This window comes from Pimephales promelas, chromosome 3 (assembly GCF_988280905.1).
Source record: "Pimephales promelas chromosome 3, fPimPro1.hap1.1, whole genome shotgun sequence".
Lineage (NCBI taxonomy): Eukaryota > Metazoa > Chordata > Actinopteri > Cypriniformes > Leuciscidae > Pimephales > Pimephales promelas.
Genome location: NC_142771.1, coordinates 17,574,044 through 17,599,649, shown reverse-complemented (window position 1 = coordinate 17,599,649; position 25,606 = coordinate 17,574,044). Strand labels below are relative to the sequence as shown.

General features: G+C 37.6%; 3 protein-coding genes across 4 annotated transcripts; all 3 read left to right on the top strand.

The window, feature by feature from the left end:
- Positions 1–572: 572 nt before the first annotated feature.
- Positions 573–6,822, top strand: lsm12a (LSM12 homolog a). Its single transcript, XM_039687181.2, has 5 exons — positions 573–756; positions 3,249–3,382; positions 3,484–3,593; positions 4,133–4,259; positions 6,629–6,822. Exons 1-5 carry the CDS (start codon positions 630–632, stop codon positions 6,722–6,724), a joined length of 594 nt encoding a protein of 197 aa, XP_039543115.1. The 5' UTR covers positions 573–629; the 3' UTR covers positions 6,725–6,822.
- A 2,889-nt stretch (positions 6,823–9,711) lies between these two features.
- LOC120489927 (uncharacterized) lies at positions 9,712–13,109 on the top strand. Its single transcript, XM_039687180.2, has 2 exons — positions 9,712–10,162; positions 12,254–13,109. The coding sequence occupies exons 1-2, from the start codon at positions 9,890–9,892 to the stop codon at positions 13,019–13,021; spliced, it is 1,041 nt and encodes a 346-aa protein (XP_039543114.2). The 5' UTR covers positions 9,712–9,889; the 3' UTR covers positions 13,022–13,109.
- A 2,894-nt stretch (positions 13,110–16,003) lies between these two features.
- nags (N-acetylglutamate synthase) lies at positions 16,004–23,618 on the top strand. Of its 2 annotated transcripts, none has more exons than XM_039685841.2 (8): positions 16,004–16,424; positions 17,727–18,013; positions 18,422–18,632; positions 20,740–20,920; positions 21,329–21,368; positions 21,798–21,929; positions 22,640–22,822; positions 22,919–23,618. In XM_039685841.2, exons 1-8 carry the CDS (start codon positions 16,056–16,058, stop codon positions 23,094–23,096), a joined length of 1,581 nt encoding a protein of 526 aa, XP_039541775.2. In that variant the 5' UTR covers positions 16,004–16,055; the 3' UTR covers positions 23,097–23,618. The 2 variants fall into 2 exon arrangements, with proteins under 2 accessions (XP_039541775.2, XP_039541774.2); XM_039685840.2 differs by having other exon boundaries at positions 18,419–18,632.
- Positions 23,619–25,606: the final 1,988 nt, after the last annotated feature.

The following is a 25,606-nucleotide window of genomic DNA, read 5'->3' as shown; positions in this document are numbered from 1 at the left end:
GTTTTCAAACATGAGAAAGTTCAGTGAAAAAAAAAAAATATATATATATATATATATATTTATTTATTTCAAAGTTATACCCGTTCTTTTTGAACAATGCTTTTTTGATCCACTTAAATTATGTTGATACTTTAATTGTGGATAGAAAACGGGTGCAATGTAATGTAAAATGATATTAAATGTAAACTGATTTAGACATTTATAATGTTTTTTTCCACTGTATAAAAGGGTCTTTATTCATAAAAAATAAATGTAACTGCCTTAAAGGGGGTCCCTCAAAAGCAGGCCATCATAGTTGGGGGTCTGGAGCATCAAAAAGTTTGAAAACCTCTGATTTAGGTCATAGAAGGTAACAACTGGCTCTCCTATAAAAATAATCCTGTGTTGGCCTATAAACCAGGGAGATGAGTAAGTGATGAGTGGTTAAATGAGGGCGTATTTGCACTGTAGTTGTAAGATATTCATGATCTACTACTCCATAGTAAAGCGGGCGTGGCTTCAATTGCAGCGCCCGGTTCACGTCACTTCATTCATCCCGCGGAACGCCCACTCGCGCGCCCACCCATGCTGACGCGGCTGCGCGTGTTTACGTGAGGCGAGTCGACTGCTCCCGTTTCCTGGCGGAGAAGATGGCGGCTCCTGGACCAGGGGAGTATTTCAGCGTCGGGAGCCATGTCTCCTGCCTCACCTGCCTGGGGCAGCGCTTGCAAGGAGAGGTCGTCGCTTTTGACTACCCGTCCAAGATGCTGACTTTGAGTATCCTTTTGTCGTCTCAGCTTGTCATTGAATCGTCGGGATCCACAACTGCAAGAGGCCTGGTCTGCGGGTATGCCAAAGATATTTTCACTACGGTGAAGTAAGTCCACTCGGCGTTCGCTTCCGTGTTTCGCGCATGCCGAGTCAGGTGGTGCGAATTTGAATCTCCGATTGGTTATTACATTTTTCTCTCGTGCTCTTTAGTTCGTAGCATGTGAGTGTAGTATCTTCTTTATGTCAATCAAACACAAATTGTGGACGAAATTTAGCTCTAATGTGTTAGTGTACTATAAACAATATGGTGTTTCAGACGACGAACAATACTAGGCCTAGGTGTCCTGTTCGTAGAACACCTTGAAATATCTATAAATATGAATAATCTTTTGAAAGTGCGCTGTAATGTAGCAAATGCTGCATTTAATTGTCCAGTTGTGCTGTGTATATTGTCTATTTAGTGGTGCTCATTTCTGTTGTTGAGCATGAAACGCTCGCAAAGTCGAGGTAATGTCTGATTGGCATTCCTTTAGTTGAGGGAGATTTTTTTTATTCAGTGAGTCGAGTCTTTTGAATCGTTTCGCTGCCCCTTTCTGTGGGTTACATCATTACGCCAGCTGTAAGCTGCAAGTAAATTTGTTTGGTTAAGAATAATAAAAATGAGTTTTAATTTAATTTAGTAAAATTCTGGGTATCAAACTATGAGGAAAGTGACAAAACAGACCAAAATTATATGGTTAACCATTTTCATTATTGTCCTTGTCATTTTAATGTATGGTCATTTGTCATATTTACACAATAATTCTTTCACCACCGTAAATATAAAATGACGTATGTATTATAAATAAACGGAGCTCTCAGCTTTTTGTGAGAGCGAACGACTAGAGGATTTGATTCGCGCATTCTTTTCACTCAGTCGAACTGGTTCATAAATCGGTCTGAATGATTCATTAGTGAATTAGCCATATTATCCAGTAATCTCAAGCTACTGGAAAGGTCATTGAAAAGTCTGGTAAATTCAACTTCGAAAACGAGGATGCTTCTGACTTAAAATGAAGGGTTTCGGCATGTTATGTGTAGTATCGTTGCAACTGCAGTCCCGGCCTGAGCATAATGGAAGTGAAAGAGGGGTGGACAGGCTGTCAACTACAGCATTGATGCTCACCCATACACAGATCTGCGCATGCGTGCTTAGGGGGCGTCAGCTAGCCTCAACGCTAACATCCGAGTTTCTCTGCCTGACACATAATGCGCACTCTAACATACAATCACTGTGGTGTGTGCGTCTAAATGATCATTTCACTGCATTTATACACAAAGTATATAATTTTCCCTAGCTCCATGCCTTAGTTTTATCAGTGCATTGATTAGAAAATGCAGAGTTCCCTCTGGTTTGATGGCTAACCTCCTGATGTGCTGCCATTCCATCTAAAATGGAAAAGAGCTTTGAAATTTGACTATAATTAGATTTGACAAGTTATCTGAGGTATATTTTTACTGCCTGCCGAAAGCTACAGAACACACAGAGGCAAATGGATTTCTGCAATTCACAGAAACAACTGGACTCCACACAGCGAAACGTGAATTTGCAATTATTTTGTCAGTTTAATTTTGGGGTAAAATCATACACTATATTACATTGCTACATACTGTATTGACACAGACAACTCATCAATTAAATATTTACCATCCTATTTTCTGTATAATTGGATGTTTTTAAGAAAACAATGACAAAAACTATACTAGTTTTAGGGCTAGACAAGATGATCGTTTGTTTTACTCACGTTTTCGCCGTTTCCCCACAAATGCTACAAATCCAGTCATGCAACAGCACTCATAAAGCTTGACAGCTAATATAGTGTCGAATTGCCGACATCACTAGTTTGCTGCTTTGGTTTTCTTCCCGTTTTAAGTATTAAAAAGAATTGTTTACATAAAACATCATAAAAAGCCAGTGGTTTATGGAGACTTGATGATGGTTTTGATTTTAATGTTTAAACCATTGCACATCTTCTCAAAAATATCTGAATACCTTTAAAGTCGGCATAAAAATTGGTTTTGTCAAATAGTATTGTCTTCCCTATTGTAGCCACTGGAAACGGCTTCTCGAATAAGAAAGAATACGGGGGCGAGACTTGATTGTATCGTTAAATGGTTGTGGTTTGCTATTGCTGTGATGCCATTTGAGTAACAAGTTGTCTTGTCCTCGCGCGCTCCAAGTTGAATGCGACTCGTATCTGATTACACTGTCATGTTAGTATGCAGCCTCCACCATGACACTCATCTCCTAAATGACAGACATTCATGTTATTTAATCCTGTTTGTTAACATGAGATTCTAAACATGAAACTGGAGTGGAGAAATACACAAAGTAGGGCTTTCAGCTGATCTACAGCATTGATCCCATTATAATACCCATCTAGAAGGCTTCTATCTCGTACATTGCTTTAATAAATACACATTTGCCAAACAACTACCTTGACTCTTGACCGTATCAGAATGTGCCCCGTCCAGTGGTAAACCCAACCTCAGCGATGTGGTGCTTGTTAACTTGGCCTACGTGTCCGAAGTGGACATCATCAGTGACCGTGCTGAAACTCCTCCCCCTTTAGCAACTCTCAATTTTAGCAAGGTAAGCGCAAATTACGTCCAATTTTCTTTTGCTATCTAGTAATCTATGATTAAGAAAGGTGTTCTAATTCATGTCGTCTTTTTCTCCATTGCTGTTTTCAGCTTGTGAATAGAGCACGGGCGGAAAAGGAAGATAAGTTGTCTCAAGCTTATGCAATTAGTGCTGGTGTTTCTGTAGAGGGTCAACTGCTGTTCCAGACCATTCATAAAACGTAAGTGAGACTCGAATTGATGCGTTCACTTTCAATTGGCTAACCTTTGGGCTTTTCCGCAGTTCAATAAAGGGACTCTTTTTCTGAATTTTTCTGTCGTTTAATTACTTACTTTTGATGCAATTGCGTTAAATACTGTATATATTATAGAGTAATTCTATATAAAACAGTAGTGGATTTAACCTTATTCCCTTTAAATACTTTGGTCAGTTCAAGAATATTTTATTCCGTTTTATATTATAAAACTATTCGTTTAATTTGAGAGTAATTAATACAATAATCTTATTACACTGTTGAAAATGTAATAAGTAGCTAGTAATAAATGACTTTTTTTTAGAGTAACTTACCCAACACTGATCACAGTCTATACTAATTGAAATTGATATCTAGATCTATTATGTTCTGCTTTAGAGTTCTGTTTTTATTATGGTGAACGATCCTCAGAATTGTACGTAAATTAAGAGATATGATTGTATCAAGCAACTTTACCTTGAACAGAATGAATCGTTCACGTTTTTCCTCCTCGTCTTTATCCGCAGCATCAAAGACTGCAAATGGCAGGAGAAAAACATCCTAGTGATGGATGATGTGGTCATCAGTCCGCCATACCAAGTGGACAACTGTAAAGGCAAAGAGGGCAGCGCTTTAAGCCACGTGCGGAAAATAGTAAGTCGTCTCAACTCTGCACTGTATTATCCAGTGGTGTTAAAGTTTAGGGTCAGTAAAATTATCATCACTGTTCAAAACAGCTGTGCTGCTTAATATAATTTATTTCTATATTTTTTTATGAAATTAATACATTTGTTTAATTCAAAGAATCCTGAAAAAGATGCATTTTGCTTTCCATATAGATTAAGCAGCACAACTGTTTTTAACAGTTAAGAAAAAGAAATAAGTTGGCACAGGTTGTTTTAACGAGTCTTTAAAGAGATAGTTCACCCAAAAATAAATGCTGTCATTATTTACTCTCCCTCATGTTGTTCCAAACCCGTAAGACTTTCATTCATCTTAAAAACACAAATGAAGATCTTTTTGATGAAATCTGAGAGATTTCTTTCCCTCAATTGACCGCTATGCAAATGACACTTTGACGCTTCAAAAAGTTCATAAAGAGACCATAAAACTAATCCATATGAATTGAGTGGTTTAGTCCAAAATTTTCTATGAAGACTAGATCTCTTTATATGATGAACAGATTGAATTTAGGGTTATATTTGCATATAAACATTTATCAACTGTAGTAAATGGAAGCTTGAACATGTTTGCTCGACATGCAAGAACATGCAATGAGGTTCATTCTTGTTGCATGACACGTTGTTGCGTTGTTGGTTTGTTCTCGCACGTCAAGCAGGTTCAGTAGAGCTTCTGTTTATATTTGCTAATCAGTGTTTAAAGGAACCGTATGTAAGAAATGGTTTCAGTTAATCATAAAATGGCCCTGATATGTCACTAGACATTAAGAAATCATGTTCATTTCAAATACTTATATCACTGACAACAGTAGTCTGGCTAAGATATTGTTATTTAAAAAGTGAAGTTGCAGCCCTCAACTGATGTTGTGTTTTGGTCTGATGCTCCACCCTCCACCGATCGACCAGTCACGGAGTCAGTAGTGTTGTGGCATCCGAGTTGCCAGCTCTGCTCTATTGACCACAGCTGCAGCTACAAATGTCGGATAAAAAAAATGTCTAACGTTACGAATCCAAAAAAACCTTGTTATGATTCTGAAATACTTCGTGACAAAGTCTGAAATAAAACAAGGATTTGTAAGGATTGGCAACCTCCAATCAGGGGGGAGGGAATACACCGCTCTACAGTAATTTGAAAGTGATTACAGTACCAGTTTTGGCCACAATCGTACATACGGTTCCTTTAAATGTGAATAATAGATAAATACTAGAGCTGTCAAATGATTAATCGTGATTAATCACATACAAAATAAAAGTTTTTGTTTACATAATATATGTGGGTGTACTGTGTATAATTTTATATATATATATATATATATATATATATACTGTGTATATATATATATATATATATATATATATACTGTATATATATATATATATATATATATATATACTGTATATATATATATAAATACACACATGCTTGTATATATTTAAGAAATATTTTCATGTATATACTGTATATAGCTTTATATATAATTTATTTTACATATAAATATAAATATTTTATATATAAATAATATTTTTTCTCTTAAATATACATGCATGTGTGTGTATTTATATATACAAAATAATTATACACAGTGCACCCACATATATTATGTAAACACAAACTTTTATTTTAGATGTGATTAATCATTTGACAGCCCTAATAAATTCCTAAAAGAAGCATAGGTCTCAATCATTTTGCTATCAGATATGTTATCATCTCGGATCACGATTCCCTCGGGGTAAAGCTAGGGTTCTTTCCTCATTCGACTGCTGCTTGGATTTATTGAAATTTCTCATTGTGGTGGTGTTGAGATTATGATAAATCAGTTTAATTAATTTGATTCAAAGTAATTCAATTTTGTAATTTAGTAAGATAATAAAAGTAATTCCAAACTTCTCGAGTCAGACAAAGACATTATGTGTTCAAAAACAATCAACTTGTTAACACGCTCCACAGCGCCACCCAGTGTATTTAATTCTAACTGCGAGTTAGTGCTTCGGATTTATCAGTGATTCGCTGCATTAATGGCCCGCAAAGCAAAAGTCAAAGTGTCAGTTGTGTTTCTGTCTATGGAGGGACAGAAAGCTCTCAGAATTCATTAAAAAATATCTTCATTTGTGTTCTGAAGATGAACGAAAGACTTACGGGTCTGGAGCGATATGAGAGTAAGTAGTTAATGATAGAATATACATTTTTTTGGTGAACTAATAACCCTTAGAATCATTTTCCTCAGGAATTTACAGACATACAAGTTATTAGCATTTCTAAACAAAAAATCTTGTTGATTTATAAATAACAATTATATTATTGTGAGGTGTTTTACTTTGCGAATCTTTGTATTTTGTCCACAGGTTGAGAAACATTTTCGGGATGTGGAGAGCCAAAAATCAGTGCCGCATTCACAACAAGCTCAACAAACACAGAAGGACTCTGCTTTATCATCATGAGCCCAGGCTCAGAGAGAGGAAACAATATGCTGACAAAGAAAGTGTTGTTTGTTTTAAATTAATAATTTCTGATGTTGTTTTTTTTTTTTTTTTTTTTTTTTTTTTAAACCAATTGCCAGACAAAGGTTGAGATAGCTGATACTCAGCGTTTTGAGCAGGGACGACGGTCCACATCTGAAGAGAAAAATGCTTCCATTTACAAAAGAGAGGGCAAAAATAGAGTGCTGTCTTAGAATATCATTTCATATAGAAAACATGCTTTCCAACATCATTAACTCACTAAACCTACCATGCTGGGTCTCTCATTTTTTTCCTCCTCTTATTAAATAACCCATGTGTTTTTCATCTCATTTGGTTAGCCACCAAAAAAAAAAAATCACATTTTCAGTTCAAATCCATGATCTTGTGTTGTGCCACATTTTTTAGTGGTAGAAAGGGTGTGAGGGTGGAACAAAAACAATTTTCTTAAGGTAGACTGGATAATTATTGTATGATTTCTTTAGCAGCAAATACGAAGTTTATTTTGTAGGTTTAGAATTATTGAGGGCTGAAGGCACAGCATGGGAAACTGAATTGCACTTAGCATCGACCCAACATCTTATTTTTATATAACTTTTTTCTTTTTTTTTACTTTTGTCACTTTTTAAGTGATAGACGAAGGAGTAACACTCTTGAGTGCTGTAAGCATCCTTTCAGTTTACTTGTAGAACGTGGTCTTGTTGTCTCTCTTCAGCTCCGGGTGCAGTTGACCAAGAGAGAAATGGAGAGCCAAGACTACTTGGCGCTATCTTTTTTTTTTTTTTGTCATTTTCTTCCATATTGGTCCTGTACTTGCCATTTTGAATACCTCTTCCATAGTGGGACCATTTTCTATGATGCAATGTTTGTTTGTATTATTATTTCCAAACACATCCAAACTGGAAGGGTACATGCAGTGACCAATGAGAGACTCACGCCTCTCTTTGACTTTTTGCATTCCTTCGTTATTCCAGCGACGGTCAATTTTCTTCAGATATGTGTCGGCGTAAGACGGCTCATATCATGCTCATCTCTCGCGACAGAACTGCTCTCTTTCTGAACGGGAATATTTGTAATCGCCTGTTTGGGAAAAAGAAATGTTAAAGTGAAATCTTGCCATGTTAAGAGACTGGGATGGGCGGCACTGGCTCAAAGCCGAAAGCCTCCCCATCCCAGCCTCGTGAACCTCGTAGCCTGATTGAGGCTCAAGGAGTGGCGCCAAGCTGTGACGTGTATCCGGGTTGCATACCAGTTTATATCGCTGTGTTGACAAGGATGCTGTTCGCCTATAGGTTTCTTTCGCAGTATTTTATTTTTTATTTTAAATAGTTATGAAGAAATAAAAAAAGAGAAAAGTGAGATTTGTCTTGTTTTAATCCCTCTTCTAGTAGTGGTCTGAGTCAACTGCTTGTCTTCCACTGCATCTTTAATAGTAACCCCATATTATGTTATGGTAACATAATGGGGACAGAATAAGATGGTGACTCATTTTCAATGAATCAAAGGGGATCCCTTGCCGTTTAATGAGTTTGAATGAATATTTACAGACAAAATATGCCATTGACTGGAATGAATGATTAATGTTGAGGGTTTTTCAATTATTCATGTACAAACATATGCATTATTTAAACCCACATGATCTCGTATTCCTGCCCCACATCGCACATGGTGTTGGGGTGTTGGGACTGCTAGCCACATTGGCACGTTAACCCAAATGTAATGGGGTTTTACTTGAAACAAAAAAGGAAACGCCAGAAATAATAGAAGGGACTGTCTGTTTAAGTCAAGATTCATTGATGTTATTTTTTGTCATATAAAAAACAAAATGATTGGTGACTAAGGGAGGCTTTCATTCGTGCATAACTTTAAAAAATATAGCAGACTATGGGTGTCTAATGGTGAGTAAATAATGACTTTATTTCGGGTGTACTGTCTCTTTAAGTCGGTATATAAGACGGATCCGTTCAAAATGGGTTAAAAACTGAAACCATTGCGTAATCCGCTTGCGCCTTTAAAAATCCATTTGAGACTAAATTCAGGGGATTTAAAGCAGTAATTCTGTGTTATATAATCTCTCGTCTGGCATTGATATATTTCTAAATTTAAACATCCACGAATTTGGCTGAGGTTATTGTGCGTAATTAAATCACATTGGACACTACGAATTGTATATAAAGTTATTTTTAAATAAAAAGAAAATGCAAAGTTGGCTACGTTATATGCCTACAAGTATATCCGTGGTTTAAAACGTAGGCTATTGGATTGACCAAATGTGACAGCTGCCCACTGCCCTGCCCTGCCCTCCAGAGTGACCTCAAATTGTTCTTTTGAGTCGAATCTTTTCATTTGAATCTTTCGCTTAAATCGTTTGAAATTGACTGTTACAAATACCGCTCTGGAAATGTTTACACGATTTGTTACCACATTCTTTGAGTAAATGAAAACATGTAGTCATGTTTAAATAGCCTATATCAAATTTTAATACATTCAAATGATTTATTAAAACAAACAAAATTTTAAGCACAAATAATTTGATTCTTTTCAAATTAGCCTACTTTTTACTGAATAATGGGTGTAGCGGTTTCTGTTGCGGTGAACAGAAATGTGCAGCAGGTCATTATAAAACGTATAAGAATCCCTGATTGTTTTTAACCGGTTCTTTTGAAAGAACCGATTCGCGGAAGTGAGTCTGTCTTCCCATCACTTTGTCTGCTGCCTGTCTTGGTGTGGAGCAGACTGTAAAAAAAAAGAGTGTGTGTGGAGCCGGAGTAATTGAGAAGCTGACAAGAAGGCTATTAAGTGGAGGAAATGAATACAGTAGCCTAGACTATAACTGTTTTTACTCATATTATTTGTATGCTTCTACTAGTCCACACACTGTGACCGTGTGGGGCTTATAAATTGAGTCGCATATGGTTTTAAGGCGATTAAGTGCTTTTGACAGACATTTCAGCTGCACTGAAACAGACTGCGAATATTCTGCTGATCTGTAAAAGTCTGTTTTTGATATTCCAATACTGAAACAAATGCAACTCCGTTTATCACAGAGATCTCGCTCCTCTTCCAAAAGCTGAGGTTCCGTGAATGGTCCTGATCAAACATTTCACGTTTTGCTCCATGTAGATCTCTTGAATCTGTCATCACATCATGTTGCCTTCTGTCGCGATGCTTTTACTCTTTCTTTCTCCGTCGAGGAGCTCAAGACTGTGTCACCTCTGCCAGTGCTATGAACACTCAGATCTGGTGGATTGCCATGCCAGGGGTTTTGAGGATATCCCACATGGACTTCCCCACGGCACCTGGCTCCTAGACCTTGGAGGAAACAAGCTTACGGAGATCCGGAGTCGAGCTTTCGCTGGCCTTTGGTCTTTACGTATTCTAGTGCTCTCGGACAGCAGCATCCAGGTTCTTCATTCGCAGGTAGGACCATTTATTAAATCCATGGGCTATAGCCTAAGCCTACTCAAAAATAAAAGGTCTTTATGGCCATATTCCTTGAAGAACATTTAACATTCAGGGAACCTTTTCATACTTTGCACTATTTGTTCTTTACACTCTTTAAAATAAAGGTTCCTAAAGGGGGACCTAACCTAACTTGAAAGAACCATTTTTTTGTCGTGCGAAGACCATTTTAAGAAATATTTAGTGGAGGTAAAATGTTCCCTTCATGGGATGTTAAAGATTCTTCATTTTATGCTAATAAAATGAATTATTATTTAGTGGAAAAACGTTTACAATAATACGTTTGTGCGTTACCAAAAATAAAAACATTACTGCGAAGTGCGAAACAACAAGTATAGCCTACGTGCTTAAGTCGCTGTCCGTTCGTGCTAATGTCAACTGTCATTTTGGCTTCATTGTGTCATTTTGGCTTCATTGTGGCTAATAACTTTTGGCATAAAGTTAAAATATTTGTCATACCTGACCAGAAGATGTTCAACACTTTTCCTAGGGAAGGATTAAAGGATATCTTTGTAAAAGCTAACGTTAGCATATAGGCGTCGATTTCGGTGGGCACGCCTCCCCAACAGATTTCGTTAGTCCTTTTGTACTCACCATTTTTGGAAACATTAAGGCACGGATGTACCTAATTCAAATAAAACATCTCCAGTTAACTAGCAGACCATTAATTTAGTTCCCTCTTAAATAAGAGATCTAGCCTTAAAATGTTTTGTTTTTTAAATCAAGCCGAGCGCTTTTTGCCGCTGCTGTCAGTTGCATGGATACAGTGTGGCTCGCGCAGTCTTTACTCGGACGCTCACTTCAATTTATCAAATGGAAAAAAGTAATCAGATGGAAAACAATTTAAAAAATAAAATGTTCCATAATCATCACAATATGAATTAAATTAAAAAAAATGATTCTTATTAAAGTTACTAATGTTATTCAGAGAAGAGCCTGAATTTTCTCTCATTTTCTTTTGTTGTTTGATCAACATTTAAATGACAGAGAGAGCAGAAGGTTTATTAGGCTGCTGTCACTTTAAGACCTAAACTAACAAGCATTTGATTACTTTCCCCGCTGTTATGTCACTGAAGTAACTAAGCACCCAAAACAGACATTTTGACATTTTTGCATGTATTTGTCCATGTAAGCACACGAAGCCCAAAGCCTGTACTTGTCCGTGTTTCTCTCCATCTTGGATCGCACAGGCAGAAAGCCTCCTCTTTCGCCGCTCAATGGCATTAGATCATGCGGCTTGTTTGGATTTTAGGTATGGGTACCACCAGCACACCGCTTTAAAGGAAGGAACGGAGAGCGGAATCATGTTTTCATAATCGCTGGAAGCCAAAATCAAAACTAAAACACAGGCCAAAATTATTACAAAATTGCTACTTTATCTGTATCTGATTCAGAAAGAGCAGAAATCTGTGAGAAATATAATGACCCAATGACAAAAAAACTGATAAATAATAAGCTGTTATGTTGGAGCAATAGTAGTGGGCAGCGCTGTGTCGTATGCCATTGCTGTGCACAAAGCAACATGCGTTCGAGTCTCAGGCTGTGTGCACAGTAACGATCTGAGGGAGAAAACGCAAAAGTGGCGTTGCGTTGTCACTTTTTATTCTGCGTTTAGACGAGTGTTATGGGTGTGCATATGATGACGCAAAAGTGTGTAAAATTTTATGTGGTGTGTGCTCCAGGCAGCTAGGTGACAATGTGGAGCACTGCCAGACAACAACACCAAGTCCGTGCACCTGCGTACAACCTTCCCTGTCTAGCAGACTTTTGCGTTTTTACCCTTTACACTGGAACGCAGTGGTGGAGCGTTTTTAAGATTTCCACTCTGGAGGGTGGTTTCACTTTTTTGCGTTTTTAAGCCCCAAAAAAGGAAGAGCACATCAAATAAAATATTTTTACGTTTTCACCCGCGAGCGTTTTTGTGTAAACGGGACCTCAGCTCAAGGTTCAGGCTTATTTGTGCATCAATGACGTCATCAGCGACTTCAAAAAATGTGCAGTCGTTCAACCTCTGCTGTATACGTTTACCAAATGTCTGTTTCCCCACAGGCTTTTTTCTCTCTGTCCTATCTGGAGAAGTTGGACATGAGTCGTAACAACCTCACTAAGATCCCTCCTAATTTCTCTGAGAGTCTGTCTTCCCTGCGTGAATTGCGGCTGGACCACAATGCACTGGTGCTGTTGAAACCTGCAGGCCTAGAACATCTGGAAAACCTTGTGAAGCTGGACCTCAGCCACAATCGTATCCAATCTGTTGAACCTGGCGCGTTCCGTGGCCTGTCCCGCCTGCGCCACCTTTACCTCCAAGGGAACCGCCTGGCTGTTCTGCGAGACGGATCCTTCACCATGCTGCCCGGACTGGAAGTTCTGCTCCTGGGGAACAACAACATCTCTCGGATCGAGGTAAATGCACTAGCACCATTGCACAGTCTTTCTTTGTTGGGCTTGGAGGCGAATCATCTGGAACACCTGAACTTCAAGACATTGCTGAGCTTGCACACGCCTGCTACGCACCTGCAGTTGGCTGGGAACCCGTGGAACTGTGACTGCGACCTGCACCGTGTCTTCAGCAAGCTGCTTAGTGTGAGGCACCTCCTTGTGGACGACTATCACAACATAACATGTCGGGAGCCCTGGCAGCTTGCCGGAGCCTCTTTGGCTTGGGTGGACAGCCAGTTGTGTGTGGCTGAGACTGTTACGGTGTTAGTCATCACTGCTACTGTGATCGTGACTGTCTTTGGTGCCTTGGTCATGGCGGAGAGAAAACGCAAGAGAAAATACTGGGAACAGAATGAGGGGGAACCGCAAGAGCAGTGAGGTGACTAAAGGCGCTTTTCCACTGCATAGTACGGTACGGTTCGGTTCGGTACGTCTCACTTGTGGTGCTTTTCCACTGCATGGTACGGTACAGTACGGTTCGCTTCAGGTCGCTTTAAATGGTACCTGGTCTGTTGAGGTTCCAAGCGTACCGTACCGGTACTAAAATGTGACGTGAAACACTGCAGATCACTGATTGGTCAGACAGAATCGTCACTACCAGCGTCACTACTAGCGTCATTGGATTTGCGACACGAGACACTTTTTTAGCAGTATTTTTGTTTTGCTGCCATCAGCCTCATTTTAAACACATTTTTCCGTCTAGCAGTTAAAAACAACCACATACCGAGAATCAGGAACATCATCCCCTCGATAGTCTCCATTGTTCCTGTGTTGTGGGTTTGAAAATGTGGCGCTTTTAAGATGATGTCATGGCAGTAGAGGTGCGCGCAAATAACGATCAGTCCCACACACTTTGAAGGGGTACTACTGCAGTGGAAACGAAAAGCGATCCGAACTGTTCCGCGCCTAGTCGAAGCGTACTGAACCGAACCGTACCGTACTATGCAGTGGAAAAGCGCCATTACACAGGAGGACAATACAGATTGAAAATACAGTTGCTTTGGCCTCTTTTCCCGACAGTTGATGTGGTGATTGAAATTGAGATTCTTATAATGCAAAACTTGGATAAAAGTATTGGTAACTTGAATCTGATGTAAATCTTTCTAATATGGGATGTTTTCAGATTACAATCTGTGCTAGCTAACCTGGTTGTGTATGTGTTATGAATTATATTACAGTAGACAACTAGACATCCTCTTTGCCACTTACAAAGTCAAAAGCTACCTTCAACTCTATCATTACCTTTACATAAAATGGCATAGCTATTTTGTTAATATATTTTTTTTTTACTTTTGATTTGTTCTCTCTCTCTCTCTCTCTCTCTCTCTCTCTCGCGCTCGTCTCGTCTTAACAATGACATAAGTCTTTCCCTTAGTGGTAATCTTGATGTTTTATACTGTTTCAATAGGATATGTTAATAATTATGTTCCGTAGTACAATAAAAACTAAATATATTGATACATTTAAATTGTATTTACTAACCGCTTCTGACAACTCATCGCCTGCGCCTGAAAACTTAGGCAGTGACTTGCCTGCTGCCTTATCGCGCATTGACTTTAGATGCAGTATTTGTGTACGAAGGTACCTCATGAAAAGGATTTTAGAAAGGCTTCTATGTCAGCATAACAGTTAAAAGATCTACAGCTAAACAGAGGTGATCACCAGGAAGATATTTCATTACTACAGTAGTCATTTCTGCCACCATGTCAAAAAGACACAAGGACACATTCTGCCAAAAGCCATCATGGGTCCTTGTAAGCCCAAAACGGACTGTTACTTTAATTTCCTTCTGGTTGGGTGTAAAGCCTAAAAGCTTAATTCTCTGCAACTGTCAAAGGATGATACATCAATTAATGTGCATGGTTCCTCAAGCACCACTTTCAAAACTATTGAACTTTCAAATCATAATTTCATGATACAGATTTAGTATCATTGCACGGAAGCCATTTAGGTTATTGTATCGATCTGTTTTAAAACAAGTACTAAATCAAGCACAAAAAGTGCGCTTTCCACTTAAGTTGAATCCTTATGTTCATTTGGCCAAAAGCAAGTTATTGAACTTTATAAAATTTTAAATATTTTTCTTCCACAAACTCATCGCTTTGCTTCAGAAGGCCTTTATTAATCCCCCGGAGCCACGTGGAGTTTGTTTATGATGGGTGGATGCTCTTTTTTGAGCTTCAAACTGATGGTGCAATTCACTGCCATTATAAAGCTTGGAAGCGTCAGGGTGTTTATTATACTCCTATTTTATTCATCTGAAAGAAGAAAGTCGTATACACCTAGGCTAGATAACTATAAATGATAACTTAACGTCCACACCAATGCACATTAACATTGTTTATTGTAAACGCGCACTGCAGTTTTGTCACTGCCTCTTTAAATGCTTGCACTGATTCTGAATGGATGTCAATGTTTTTATTGTTCGTCAAAAAAACATTTCTAAAAGTGATTCCAACGACATTGCTCTTATTGTAATGGGGACTCTGTTCATGCTATTCTTTCACATTTATAATGATTTTTAAAATTAGGCCTATTGTTATCGTCCTTTGTGTAAATGGGCTGTGGTGTCATAATGCACTCCGTCTCCTCTACATGCAAGAAGTAATGACCTGGCAGTCAGCGCTAGCAGATGGGGCGCTGTTTGTAAAGTGGCTAACTCTGAAAATAACAACATTTTGTCACATTTAGCTTCAATCTATGTTTAAAAAACTGGTATGAATTTTTGACGGTCACTTTTTAGCACATTTACATCTATATTTGTCAACTTAGAGACATTTTAAATAGTTAAATCTAAATATTAAATCCAAATCTAAATGTTAAATATAAATGTTAAATATAAATGTTAAATATAAATCTAAATGTTAAATCTAAATCTAAATGTTAAATATACATATAAATGTTAAATATAAATATAAATGTTGAATCTAAATGTTTAGGGTGAAACTAAATATTAGCTAATATGCAAATTGAAAATGCTACAGTATATGCTTCATACAGCTTCATACATTATATGTACAGGTAAAATGCATTGGAAACATTGCAGTCAAGTTGAAAGTAATGTCCTATCTTCGGTGCCAATAGCCTTGTGGGCAGCTCGGGTGACATGAGTTCAAGTTTTACAACATAATTGTATTTTGTAAATATAAACTTTATCCCCCAATTTTCCTTACTGTAAAAATAGCAGAGTATCATTCTTCAAAAAATTATTGTGTAGCCTACATTTATTTAGCATCGTAGCATATGTTGCACTGCATGATTTCAATTAAACTAGTTATAATTTATTTTCTATTGCACACACGGGAGCTCCTGACAGCTGATTCAGCCACGTGTCCTCGCCTAGACCATATTCACCCCTCCAAATCTGTGGTCAGTAAAGCTACAGGGGCCATTAGATTCCTCTGCACAACTCATGGCCAAAGTCAACAGCGGTTCGTCCGGTTGCAGGGCCATGGTCATCATGGCCGACCAGTTTTGGACGAAACCGTCAGCCCTGAGTCAGCAGAGAAGCGGTCATTATCAGCGGAGACTAGTCCCAGCGAACCTGCGCCTGAGGTCAGCCAGTGCTGCGGGACACGGCAGCAGAACCCCGGCGTGGACCCTACAGGAGCTCCCCAGCTACACCTCCCCGAGCGAGCTCAACCTCTGGTCCAACCGCACGCTGATCTACAGAGATGTCAAGGCTTTTCTCAATCAAATTGGAGGTGATCCACGTGAGGCTCGGTACTGGCTAACACACTTTCAGCGGGCCGGGTTATCTCCAGTGTTTGCAGTATTGCAGGTGCGTGTATTAAGACCAAAGTAAGAATATACAAGACAATTTTTGACGAATTAGCCTATATTATAGGCCTATATGCTTTTTTTAAAGCTCTTTTCTAAAAAGAGCTTTAATAACAATAATAACTGATATCTCAATTATTGATAAATTGTAGTATAATAATGTTTGTTTTATATTGAAAATATATTAGCTTATATTGTTGATGCATTTTTGTATTTTATATATATTTAAATCGATTCATTTAAAATTAATCCAATTCAACCTAATACTCTTAATAGCTTATAAAATAACAATTTAAGACTATACTTTTATACTGCTAGTTAATACTTTGACTCTTCAAACAGTTATGAATGTATTTTGTTCATGTGGTTAGCCTATAAAGTTAAGCTGTGAAATGTAAGGGATCAAACCTTAATCAAGCTGTTTGTGAAGCAATAACTTGTTTTAATATTTTACTTCTTGTTCTTAAGTAAATGCAACAATATATACATTGGAAAATTTGAGTCAACTTTAAATGCATATTAATTTATCTGTGCTTAAATATTTAAGTTAATTCAATGTGAAGACCATAACTCATATGTATATACACTGTCAAAAAATATTTCATTATTTGTAATTGCAACATTATTTCTAATAAGTCAAATAACGTAATATTTTAAGTTTCTGATGATTAAATCAATCACCTTTATTGTATTAACTAAATTTGTCTATTTCATTGAACTTAAATTTAACTCAGCCAGGTTACTTCATTTTTGAAGTTAATCCAACAATATTTTTCACAGTGATTGCGTAAATACTAAAATCTCAATGCAGGTCATTTTTATTTTAATTGTATAAACAGCTACATAGGCCTGTATAATTATTGATCAATTAAAAAAAATCATATATGTTGTTAAATAGTCTCAAGTGGCATATTTAACCAGGTTTAATCAGAAGCCAAACTTGAACATTTTATGTGAAGACTATACCGACTTGTCATCTATGCTGCTGCTCAAATTGTGCACGAGTGTTCATATCCTTTCAGTGGGTTTGTTGACTCTGCAGACAATTGAAGCCCTTTTCTGTTTCAGGATCACTGGTCAAACTAAATTAACCTTAGGTAGGATGCAATACGCTGCAGAAATCTGAGCTCTTCATAGAAGCGGACTCTTTCCAACATAGTCTAAATGATAAATAACAGTGATGTTTGTTGTGTTTGTAGGTATTTTGTAAAAACCTTAATGGCAGCTGAAACACGCGGTTGTTCCTTGGGTCATGACATTTCAAATAGACATCCGAAGCTGATATCCGTGTTGTCCTCCTCAGGTTGACACGTCAGTGTTTGATAGTCGTGAGATGGTTCAGAGCCTGGCCTTTGGACTCTCCTTCCTGCAGCGAATGGATATGAAGCTCGTGGTGGTGATGGGATTGCCTCCCGAGATGGAAGAAGAGGACTGTGACAAAACTGGGACTAATTCCTCCCTCGCCAGGACTGTGATGGTGAAACATTGCCAGGCTTTAACAGTAGCACTTCAGCACAACTCAGCCAATGTGATGCCCTTCTTTAGTTCAGAGGCCCTCTTACAACTACAGGACCCTCAGGATGAGAGCAGGTTTAGAAACCACTTCAAGACCCGTTCACACCAAGCGCGATAACATTTTTTAATATAAACGCACACTGGAGTTTTGCCACTGCCTCTTTAAATGCTTGCACTGGTTGCTTTATAGACGGGTGGATTCTGAATGGATGTCAATGTTTTTATTGTTCATCAAAAAAAAAAAAAAATTCTAAAAGTGATTCCAACGACATTGCCGTTATTGTTATAGTTGTAATGGGGACTCTATTTATGCTATTCTGCATATTTAGAATGATTTTTAAAACTAGGCCTATATTGTTATCGTCCTTTGTGTAAATGGGCCGTGGTGTCCCTGGATGGACTCCATCTAGTACACATCAGAGTCTCCTCTCTCTCTCTCTCACACACACACAAACCCTTTGTCTCTGTGTCCTCTATCAGCAGTGGTCCCTCAGTTGTTGTGGACTCAGCTCTTCTGCAGTGGACTCTGGACTGTAGAGTCATTCCGCTGGTCTGTCCCGTGGGCCGCGATGCAGGCGGTCGTTCTTCTGTTCTCAGCTCGATCCAGGTGACGGCAGCCGTCTCGCTGTCACTGCAGCCTCAGAAAGTCATATTCCTGAACAGCTCAGGGGGCCTCCGTAACCAAAACCACAAGGTACATTATAGTAATATGTGAATCTGACTAACAAGAAATCGTTGTATTACTTAATTTTATTAATGGAGCCATTTGTGTATGTGTGTTTGTGTATTGAGGCCAGAGGAGTAAGGTTTACCTGCACAGCTAAACTTTAAATGTCCCTTTTTCAGGATACCATATTTTAAAGATAAATTTGTACAATTTAAGCAATGTTTGTCATGTACAGAAGCGTATTGCATTCACTTGAAGAAAACAAATCGACTCTGTAACAAGTTGATTATCTCAGAATTACAAGTTTTTGCTCTGTTTTTCTGAATTAACTTTTTATTTAAAAAAAAAAAAAAACAGAGCAAAAACTTTTTTCCATGAAAAATTATCTCGTAATTCTGAGAATTCAATTAACTCATTGATTCAGAAAAACAGAGTAGATTTTGTTTCCTCAAGTGAATGCAATACACTTCCGTAGTCATGCTTATTCAATGAACCATAAACCTTTTTTGCACATGCACCTATGGAACAGCCCTAATAACAGTTCCATTAACTCAGGACAGTAAAGATATCGCTCTACGGACACTGAAAAACACCAGAAAGAGGCTCAGGGTACCTGATCACATGAACATGCCTTTCACACAGAACAAACATAAACTGAACAAATTTTACTGACACTTGAGGAACTGAAATAGAATAATGAGTGGATGAACGATATCAAAAGTAGCAGTCAGAATCTGGTGTCCAACAGCTGCTTTTAGTCCTATAGTAGTGCATATCATCTTCATGGACGGCAGCAGATTAATGCTGTGAGATGTTACTTTATTCTTCCACCAAGTCTCCCTGTAGGACTGTCTTAGATGTTCTAAAAAGACTGTAAAAATCAGTTTAACTTTTAAAAAACATGTCTTGAGACCTTGCGTTTCCCCCCCATTCCCCCATTCCACCACCCGTCTCACGTTTTTGCTTTGGAAATTGTTATATATTAAACCTCCCTTTGTTCACAGACTCATTCCATTTCTGTTCATCAAATGTCAGTAAATTTGTATAAAATATATAAAAATAAAAAGTAATAAAGAGAATTTTTTTTATATCTAAGAAATTTGCAGGTGGGAAAAAGCAGTTGATATTGGGAGAATGTTTAATTTTCTTTCTTTTTTTGCTGAATCATTTGTACAGAGGAAAAATGTTTGTTGTGAAAAAAATTATATATATATATATATATATATATATATATATTTAAAAAATCACAACAAACATTTTTCCTCTGTAAATATGAAAAAGTTATAATGTTATTGTTATCAACATTATCGCTGTTTAGATTTATATGGGCAAATACTAATTATTATCAAACCCTAAAAGATTGAAGTGTGTAGCTTTACATTTCTTATTTAACCATATAAGAAGACAGATCATGGCCATAACATCACAACATTTATTTCCATGTAAAGTCTCCTCTAGCACATCCCAAAGACTTTCATTGAAATAAAGCTCTCTGCTTAGAGGTGCCAATTCATGGGTGGAAAATGATTCTTCATCCTCCCTCCAAACCATTCTTTAACAGTTTGAGCCTGTCCTTTTGCCCATGACCATGACCATTTCTAGCACAGAGTGTCAAGTTTTGATTTTTATTATCTGTTTGTATTAGATCAAATCCATGATGCCCTGTACCTGTATCTGAAAAAGATGTCCAGGACCTCTGGCAGAAAATTAGGCCCACAGCATTAAAGATACAGCAGAGTATTTTATTTTACACATGGGGTACTTTTTTATCCCTGTCTTTTTTACACCCATATAAGTGTTTGCTGCCGAAAAGCTCTTTTTGTTTGTTTGTTTGCTTCGTCTGTCCACGAAACAAACAAAGTTAGTCTGCCCTAACTGTCTAGCTTTAAATTTCAATAGAATGGTTTAACGGCAGAAATGTGTTCAAGAAATGATTGTTTCCTCAATAGCGTAAAGTGAACACAAGGTGGCAGTGTTACAATTTCTACATTTCTGGGTGGTATTAATACCTTCTCTATTTTTTATTCTATTTAAGTATTATTTTTCTCAAATATAAATGTGCATATAATGAATACACATTTGAAAATATGGTCTAAATTGTTTCTAATTGAAATCGTCTGCTTTTTTTCCTCAGGTGTTGGGTTTAGTGTCACTGCCGGGAGATTTGCCAGGCCTGAGTTGTGCGAAATGGCTGAGTGAAATGGAGAAAAGACGCATCAATACCATTGTACAGCTGCTCAACCTGCTGCCAGCTGACAGCTCGGCCGTACTCACCTCAGCTGGCACGCTTCTCACTGAGCTGTTCAGCCATAAAGGTGAGATAAGGGAGAAAACACACACTTACCGAGACAAATGACACTCATATGTAGGCCTGCTCTTTTTCTCTCATTAAAGTCAAAGGTCGTGTGACTCTGAGACAGCTAGCAGAAACTGGCGACGAGGGTTTGTTTTGGTAACATTTTCCATCCACCTATTTTTATGCACACTTTGGGATATCGCATAAATAAACTGCGGGATGAATGCACCGTCATTTCTAAAAATGCATTCAGTAGCCTAGTACGGCACCTTGCAGCTGCTGAATGCGGTGGATTTTACAAAGATTTACTAATATTAGAGTTTGATTAATGATAACAGATTTTCTTGGACAAGTAAAAAAAGAGCAAAGTTTCAACTGTTTGTATTTCTTAAACCTATGTAAGGAAACATGTCTGTATTGCTTTCAGGCTCAGGCACCCTGTTTAAAAATGGAGATCCCATCCACAGGTATGTGATTTTTGCAGTTTAGTCTTTCCCTTTTACGATGTTTTAAGTTCAAATTGTCTCACTATCCACCATATGGACGATTTTACAGTGCTGTTTGCAGCTATGTTTGTGTATAATCACGGTTTCAATATTTTACAATCAGCGGTCAGAGATTTAGTCTGTCATTAAATAATCAAGAATAAACAAGCAGTTTTTACCACAGGTGTCAGGCTGGATATCTCAGTCGGAAGTACTGTACAATTACACCATATGTGGTTGTTATTATTATAGACAAATATTTAAGATATTGTGTTCACTGTGTGTCATCTGATATGAATGACGTCAAACCTGACAAAGATTAGCCGTGAATGACAGGTTTTTTCTGGTCTGTTCATTTATCTTAATCAATCATTTACCAGTATGTCATGTGAGTATCTTTACTCTTCACAGATACAACAGCCTAGATGACATTGACATTGGCCGTCTCTTGGCACTTATAAACAAATCTTTTGAGAGGAACCTGAGAGAGGATTACATATCATCCCTCAAGGGGAGACTGCATTCTATTTACTTGTCTGAAGGGTATGAACAAGTTGTTTCAACACATCAAGCCTCAATTAAAATGTTTTTCAACATGCTGTATGGCCAAAAAAAATATGAAAGAAAATGATCCAGTGTCACAATTTGCTCCATGTAAAGGAAAAGTTGAGAGAAAAGTCAATAGAAAACCTCATATTTTCATAGTTAAGCCAGGACCAGGTTTAATATTTTATTTAATTGTGTTTTTAACGTGTTAGTATTCGTAGTAGTAATAATAGCATTAGTAATAGTATTTTTATCAAAGACTACATCTCGTGTTGTGTGAATTTGAACTCCCTGCCAAATTATTACCCACTTTGTTGAGGCTGCATAATCCTAAACCTACCCATACTGGGGATTTAGGGGGGTAGTAATCTGGGGGGGGGGGGGGGGGTTTGATCATCAAAATAATTTTTGATGATCACGTTATTTTGTGCATAAGCAATACTTCTGAAACTACTTCGGCTGTGTTTTGATCTGGAGATTCTGTACTCTTTCAGAAGATGCCTAACAGCGCCCCCTACCGTATAACAGATTGTCTGAAAATTAAATCAATGGCAGGGAAAGAGTTGACGTACCTAACCCCTCTTCACTTCTTTACATTACATTTTTAAATGACATTTCACCCTTGTGGTAAATCATGCTCATAGTTTTAAGCTTCTAGATTAGAATATAAGCTTACTGAATCTGTGCCTGTATGCATGTTATTGTAGGTACAGTGCGGCTGCTATAATCACCACAGAGCCTGTGAACAACGGCACTCCGTACCTGGACAAATTTGTGGTCAGCAGCAGTAAACAAGGTCAAGGAACTGGCCAGATCTTGTGGGAGTGTATTCGTCAGGATTTGGGCAAGCTCTTCTGGAGATCCCGCGCCACTAACCCCATCAATCCCTGGTGTGTCCCATCCTTAGCATTGCATTGTTGTGATTCCCATTTTTTGCCCATCCATCCATCCATCATTCATCTCTGATTCTGCTTTCAAATCCTCAGGTATTTCAAGCACTGTGATGGCAGTTTTGTAAATGGTCACTGGATTGTATTCTGGCTTGGCCTTACAGACATCCGTGAGTCTTACGAGCTGGTGGGGTACGCCAAGTGCCTTCCTGACTCTTTCTCCTCCCACACTGCAACAGAAGTGAAACCCCTTCAGCAACCCCCAGGGTCATAAGACCATACTCATCCCATGCCCTGCGAAGTCACTGCATCTTCACATATGACAAATCTTCACGTTTTCTTGGAGTATTGGTTGAGTAGCTTAAAGGAACAAATCGAATGTCATCCCATACCCACAAGACATCATTTCTTGAACACAAAAGGAGTTTTGAAACTGATCATCTACTCCTGGCCCCCATCACTTTCTTTAAAGTGTTTTGTAGCAATACCAGATGCAACAGGATCTCAATCTTGATAACCATGTCCTCCAGGTTAAGAACAACTGCCAAAGAGGAATATTTCTATGAATAGTTCTTAATAAAAGAAAAACAAACTGTGATGAAAAGTATAAAAATCTGGGGCCATGTATAAAGCCACTCGGAGTAAAATTTTAGTCTCAAGTGTGTTAAAATTCCAAGAATGACATAATTTTATACATAATTCATGCCCTGATGAAGGCTTCATGCCGCTACGCGTGGGCTTTTTAAATTTGTCCGTTTAGGACATGTCATTTGTATAATAAAGACATTTTAAGGAGTGCCTCGGTCATCAGAGATTTTTTTCTCTACTGTTTCCTTGATGTCCTACCTTGGACCGAAGAGCACCCAGGTTGAACTTTTTTAAAAGGAATTGAGCACGCCACTCATCTTGAATCCAAACGACATAATTTTACTCTTATTCCTAAACTTAAATATAAGTGTGATTCATAAATGTAAGTGTTAAGACTCGCTCCTAAATTATTTAAGAGTGCTGGAGAGATATCCTAACCTAGTTAGTGGTAACAAGATGACAGCAGAGAGGAGGCGGCAGCGCACTTTTCAACGAAAATATAATGTATTGGAGTTAAATGATGATGAAGTTGATCAAACGATAAAAGTTTGATCAGTCAAGGTATTGTTTGTGTAACGCATCTTTAAGAAATCGAATAGCCTCTTCAACTCTACAAATAAATGCTCTAACATTTATAATTAATAATTTCATTTTTGCTGACTGGAAAAATGCTGCAGTGCACAGGTGATGACTTCGACTCATCAGTGCAGTAAGCAAGGCCATGTGGCACTGACTGACCAAACGTAGGCTGCAGACAGTAGTTGCCAAAAGTGATATGTGAGTTTATTTTTTTTTTTCAAACTTCAAGTTTGCTTAAACCATCAAATTATGAGGAAAATATTTTGATATTTATTTATATATATATATATATATTATATTTTTAAAATATGATGGAAGAACTAACACTACATTTTGTGAAGGTATTTCTCCTTTATTTATATAGCGCTCTTTGCCGCTCTTGAGAAAACCAGAAATGTCATCGTCCAGCTCAGTTCAGTTCTCAGACAATGGTGTCGATGCAAGCAGATCAATAATATTGTTTTATAAGTACCAACAAAAAAGGCAAACTACAGCAAAAGGTTATAGAAAAACTATAAAGGCTCTCGGGGAGAAAAAAAAAATCATACATTGACTGTGCAACATAGTCAATTACTAATATTTCACTGTCCTCACTTCATGCGTTTTCTTTGTGTATCATTTTCTTTGTATGACAGCCTGGCTAAAAATGATGTCTGTACAATTTGGCATGTTTCATTGTGTTAACACTGACTCTAAAAACGAATGAAAACTGACTAATTGCAATGCATTTCAATGGACGTGGAAGCAGAGAATGTCAGAGTGTATTGGGTTAGCTGCGCACTGTGATTGGCTCATCGCGTTTGAGGGCGTGGCTTAGCCTTAGGTCAAGAGCCTTGGGGGCTGAGCCTTTTCATAAATGCAAGAAATATTTTAATTTACAGAGATTAATATTTTGATTTACAGCCATGACATAAAGGTTCATATAGGCTACTGGTAAAATACATTGAATTACGGAGAATAAAACATTGTGGTCAAGTTTTAAAAAAGCAAGAGTTACAAGGGTGAAGCAGTGGTAGGTTAAACCTGAATTTCTGCTGTGGATTTTCAGTCATTTTAATGAAAATTGATTCTGGTTCTTTGTCTTTAATCATCTCAAACAACATTTTGGTTAAGTTTGTTTGACTCACCAGAGAAAATGGAAAAGACAATTTACAAAGTGACAGGAAATTAGGATGAAGAATGTATTCTGGTGTTTAATGTAGCCTACATTATTTAGAGCTGGTAAATAATATTTTTCTTTTACAATTTTACAAAATTTTGCCGTTTTTTTTTTCCTCGACCAGAACTTTATTTAGACTTAAGGCGCGCCACCAAATTCGTCTTAATTGGCACCAGCTTGAGTAGATGAACCAGGAAGTAGGACCGTTGGTAATACAACATGATTATGATTAAACACTTTGCATGCATGTTGTTGTTATATAGGCAATGTTTCATATTTAAGAGCATGTCTGTAAAAATGTATGGATTTAATGCTGTAATTTGAGATGATAAAACGAATTAATTTAGCCTACTTTATTATTTGTAGCCTAGCTATTTAATGTAGCCAACACGCTACTTAAATTTTATTTGTAGCCTTTGAAAACGTGCTAATTTTGTATTAGAAAATATGGAAATAGG

Coding starts and splice junctions, on each gene's coding strand:
- lsm12a (XM_039687181.2), top strand. CDS start 630: ATGGCGGCTCCTGGACCAGGGGAGTATTTCAGCGTCGGGAGCCATGTC. Junction 3,383..3,483: donor CAACTCTCAATTTTAGCAAG/GTAAGCGCAAAT, acceptor TGCTGTTTTCAG/CTTGTGAATAGAGCACGGGC. Junction 3,594..4,132: donor TTCCAGACCATTCATAAAAC/GTAAGTGAGACT, acceptor CTTTATCCGCAG/CATCAAAGACTGCAAATGGC.
- LOC120489927 (XM_039687180.2), top strand. CDS start 9,890: ATGTTGCCTTCTGTCGCGATGCTTTTACTCTTTCTTTCTCCGTCGAGG. Junction 10,163..12,253: donor TCCAGGTTCTTCATTCGCAG/GTAGGACCATTT, acceptor GTTTCCCCACAG/GCTTTTTTCTCTCTGTCCTA.
- nags (XM_039685840.2), top strand. CDS start 16,056: ATGGCCAAAGTCAACAGCGGTTCGTCCGGTTGCAGGGCCATGGTCATC. Junction 20,921..21,328: donor TGAGCTGTTCAGCCATAAAG/GTGAGATAAGGG, acceptor TATTGCTTTCAG/GCTCAGGCACCCTGTTTAAA. Junction 21,930..22,639: donor TCTATTTACTTGTCTGAAGG/GTATGAACAAGT, acceptor ATGTTATTGTAG/GTACAGTGCGGCTGCTATAA.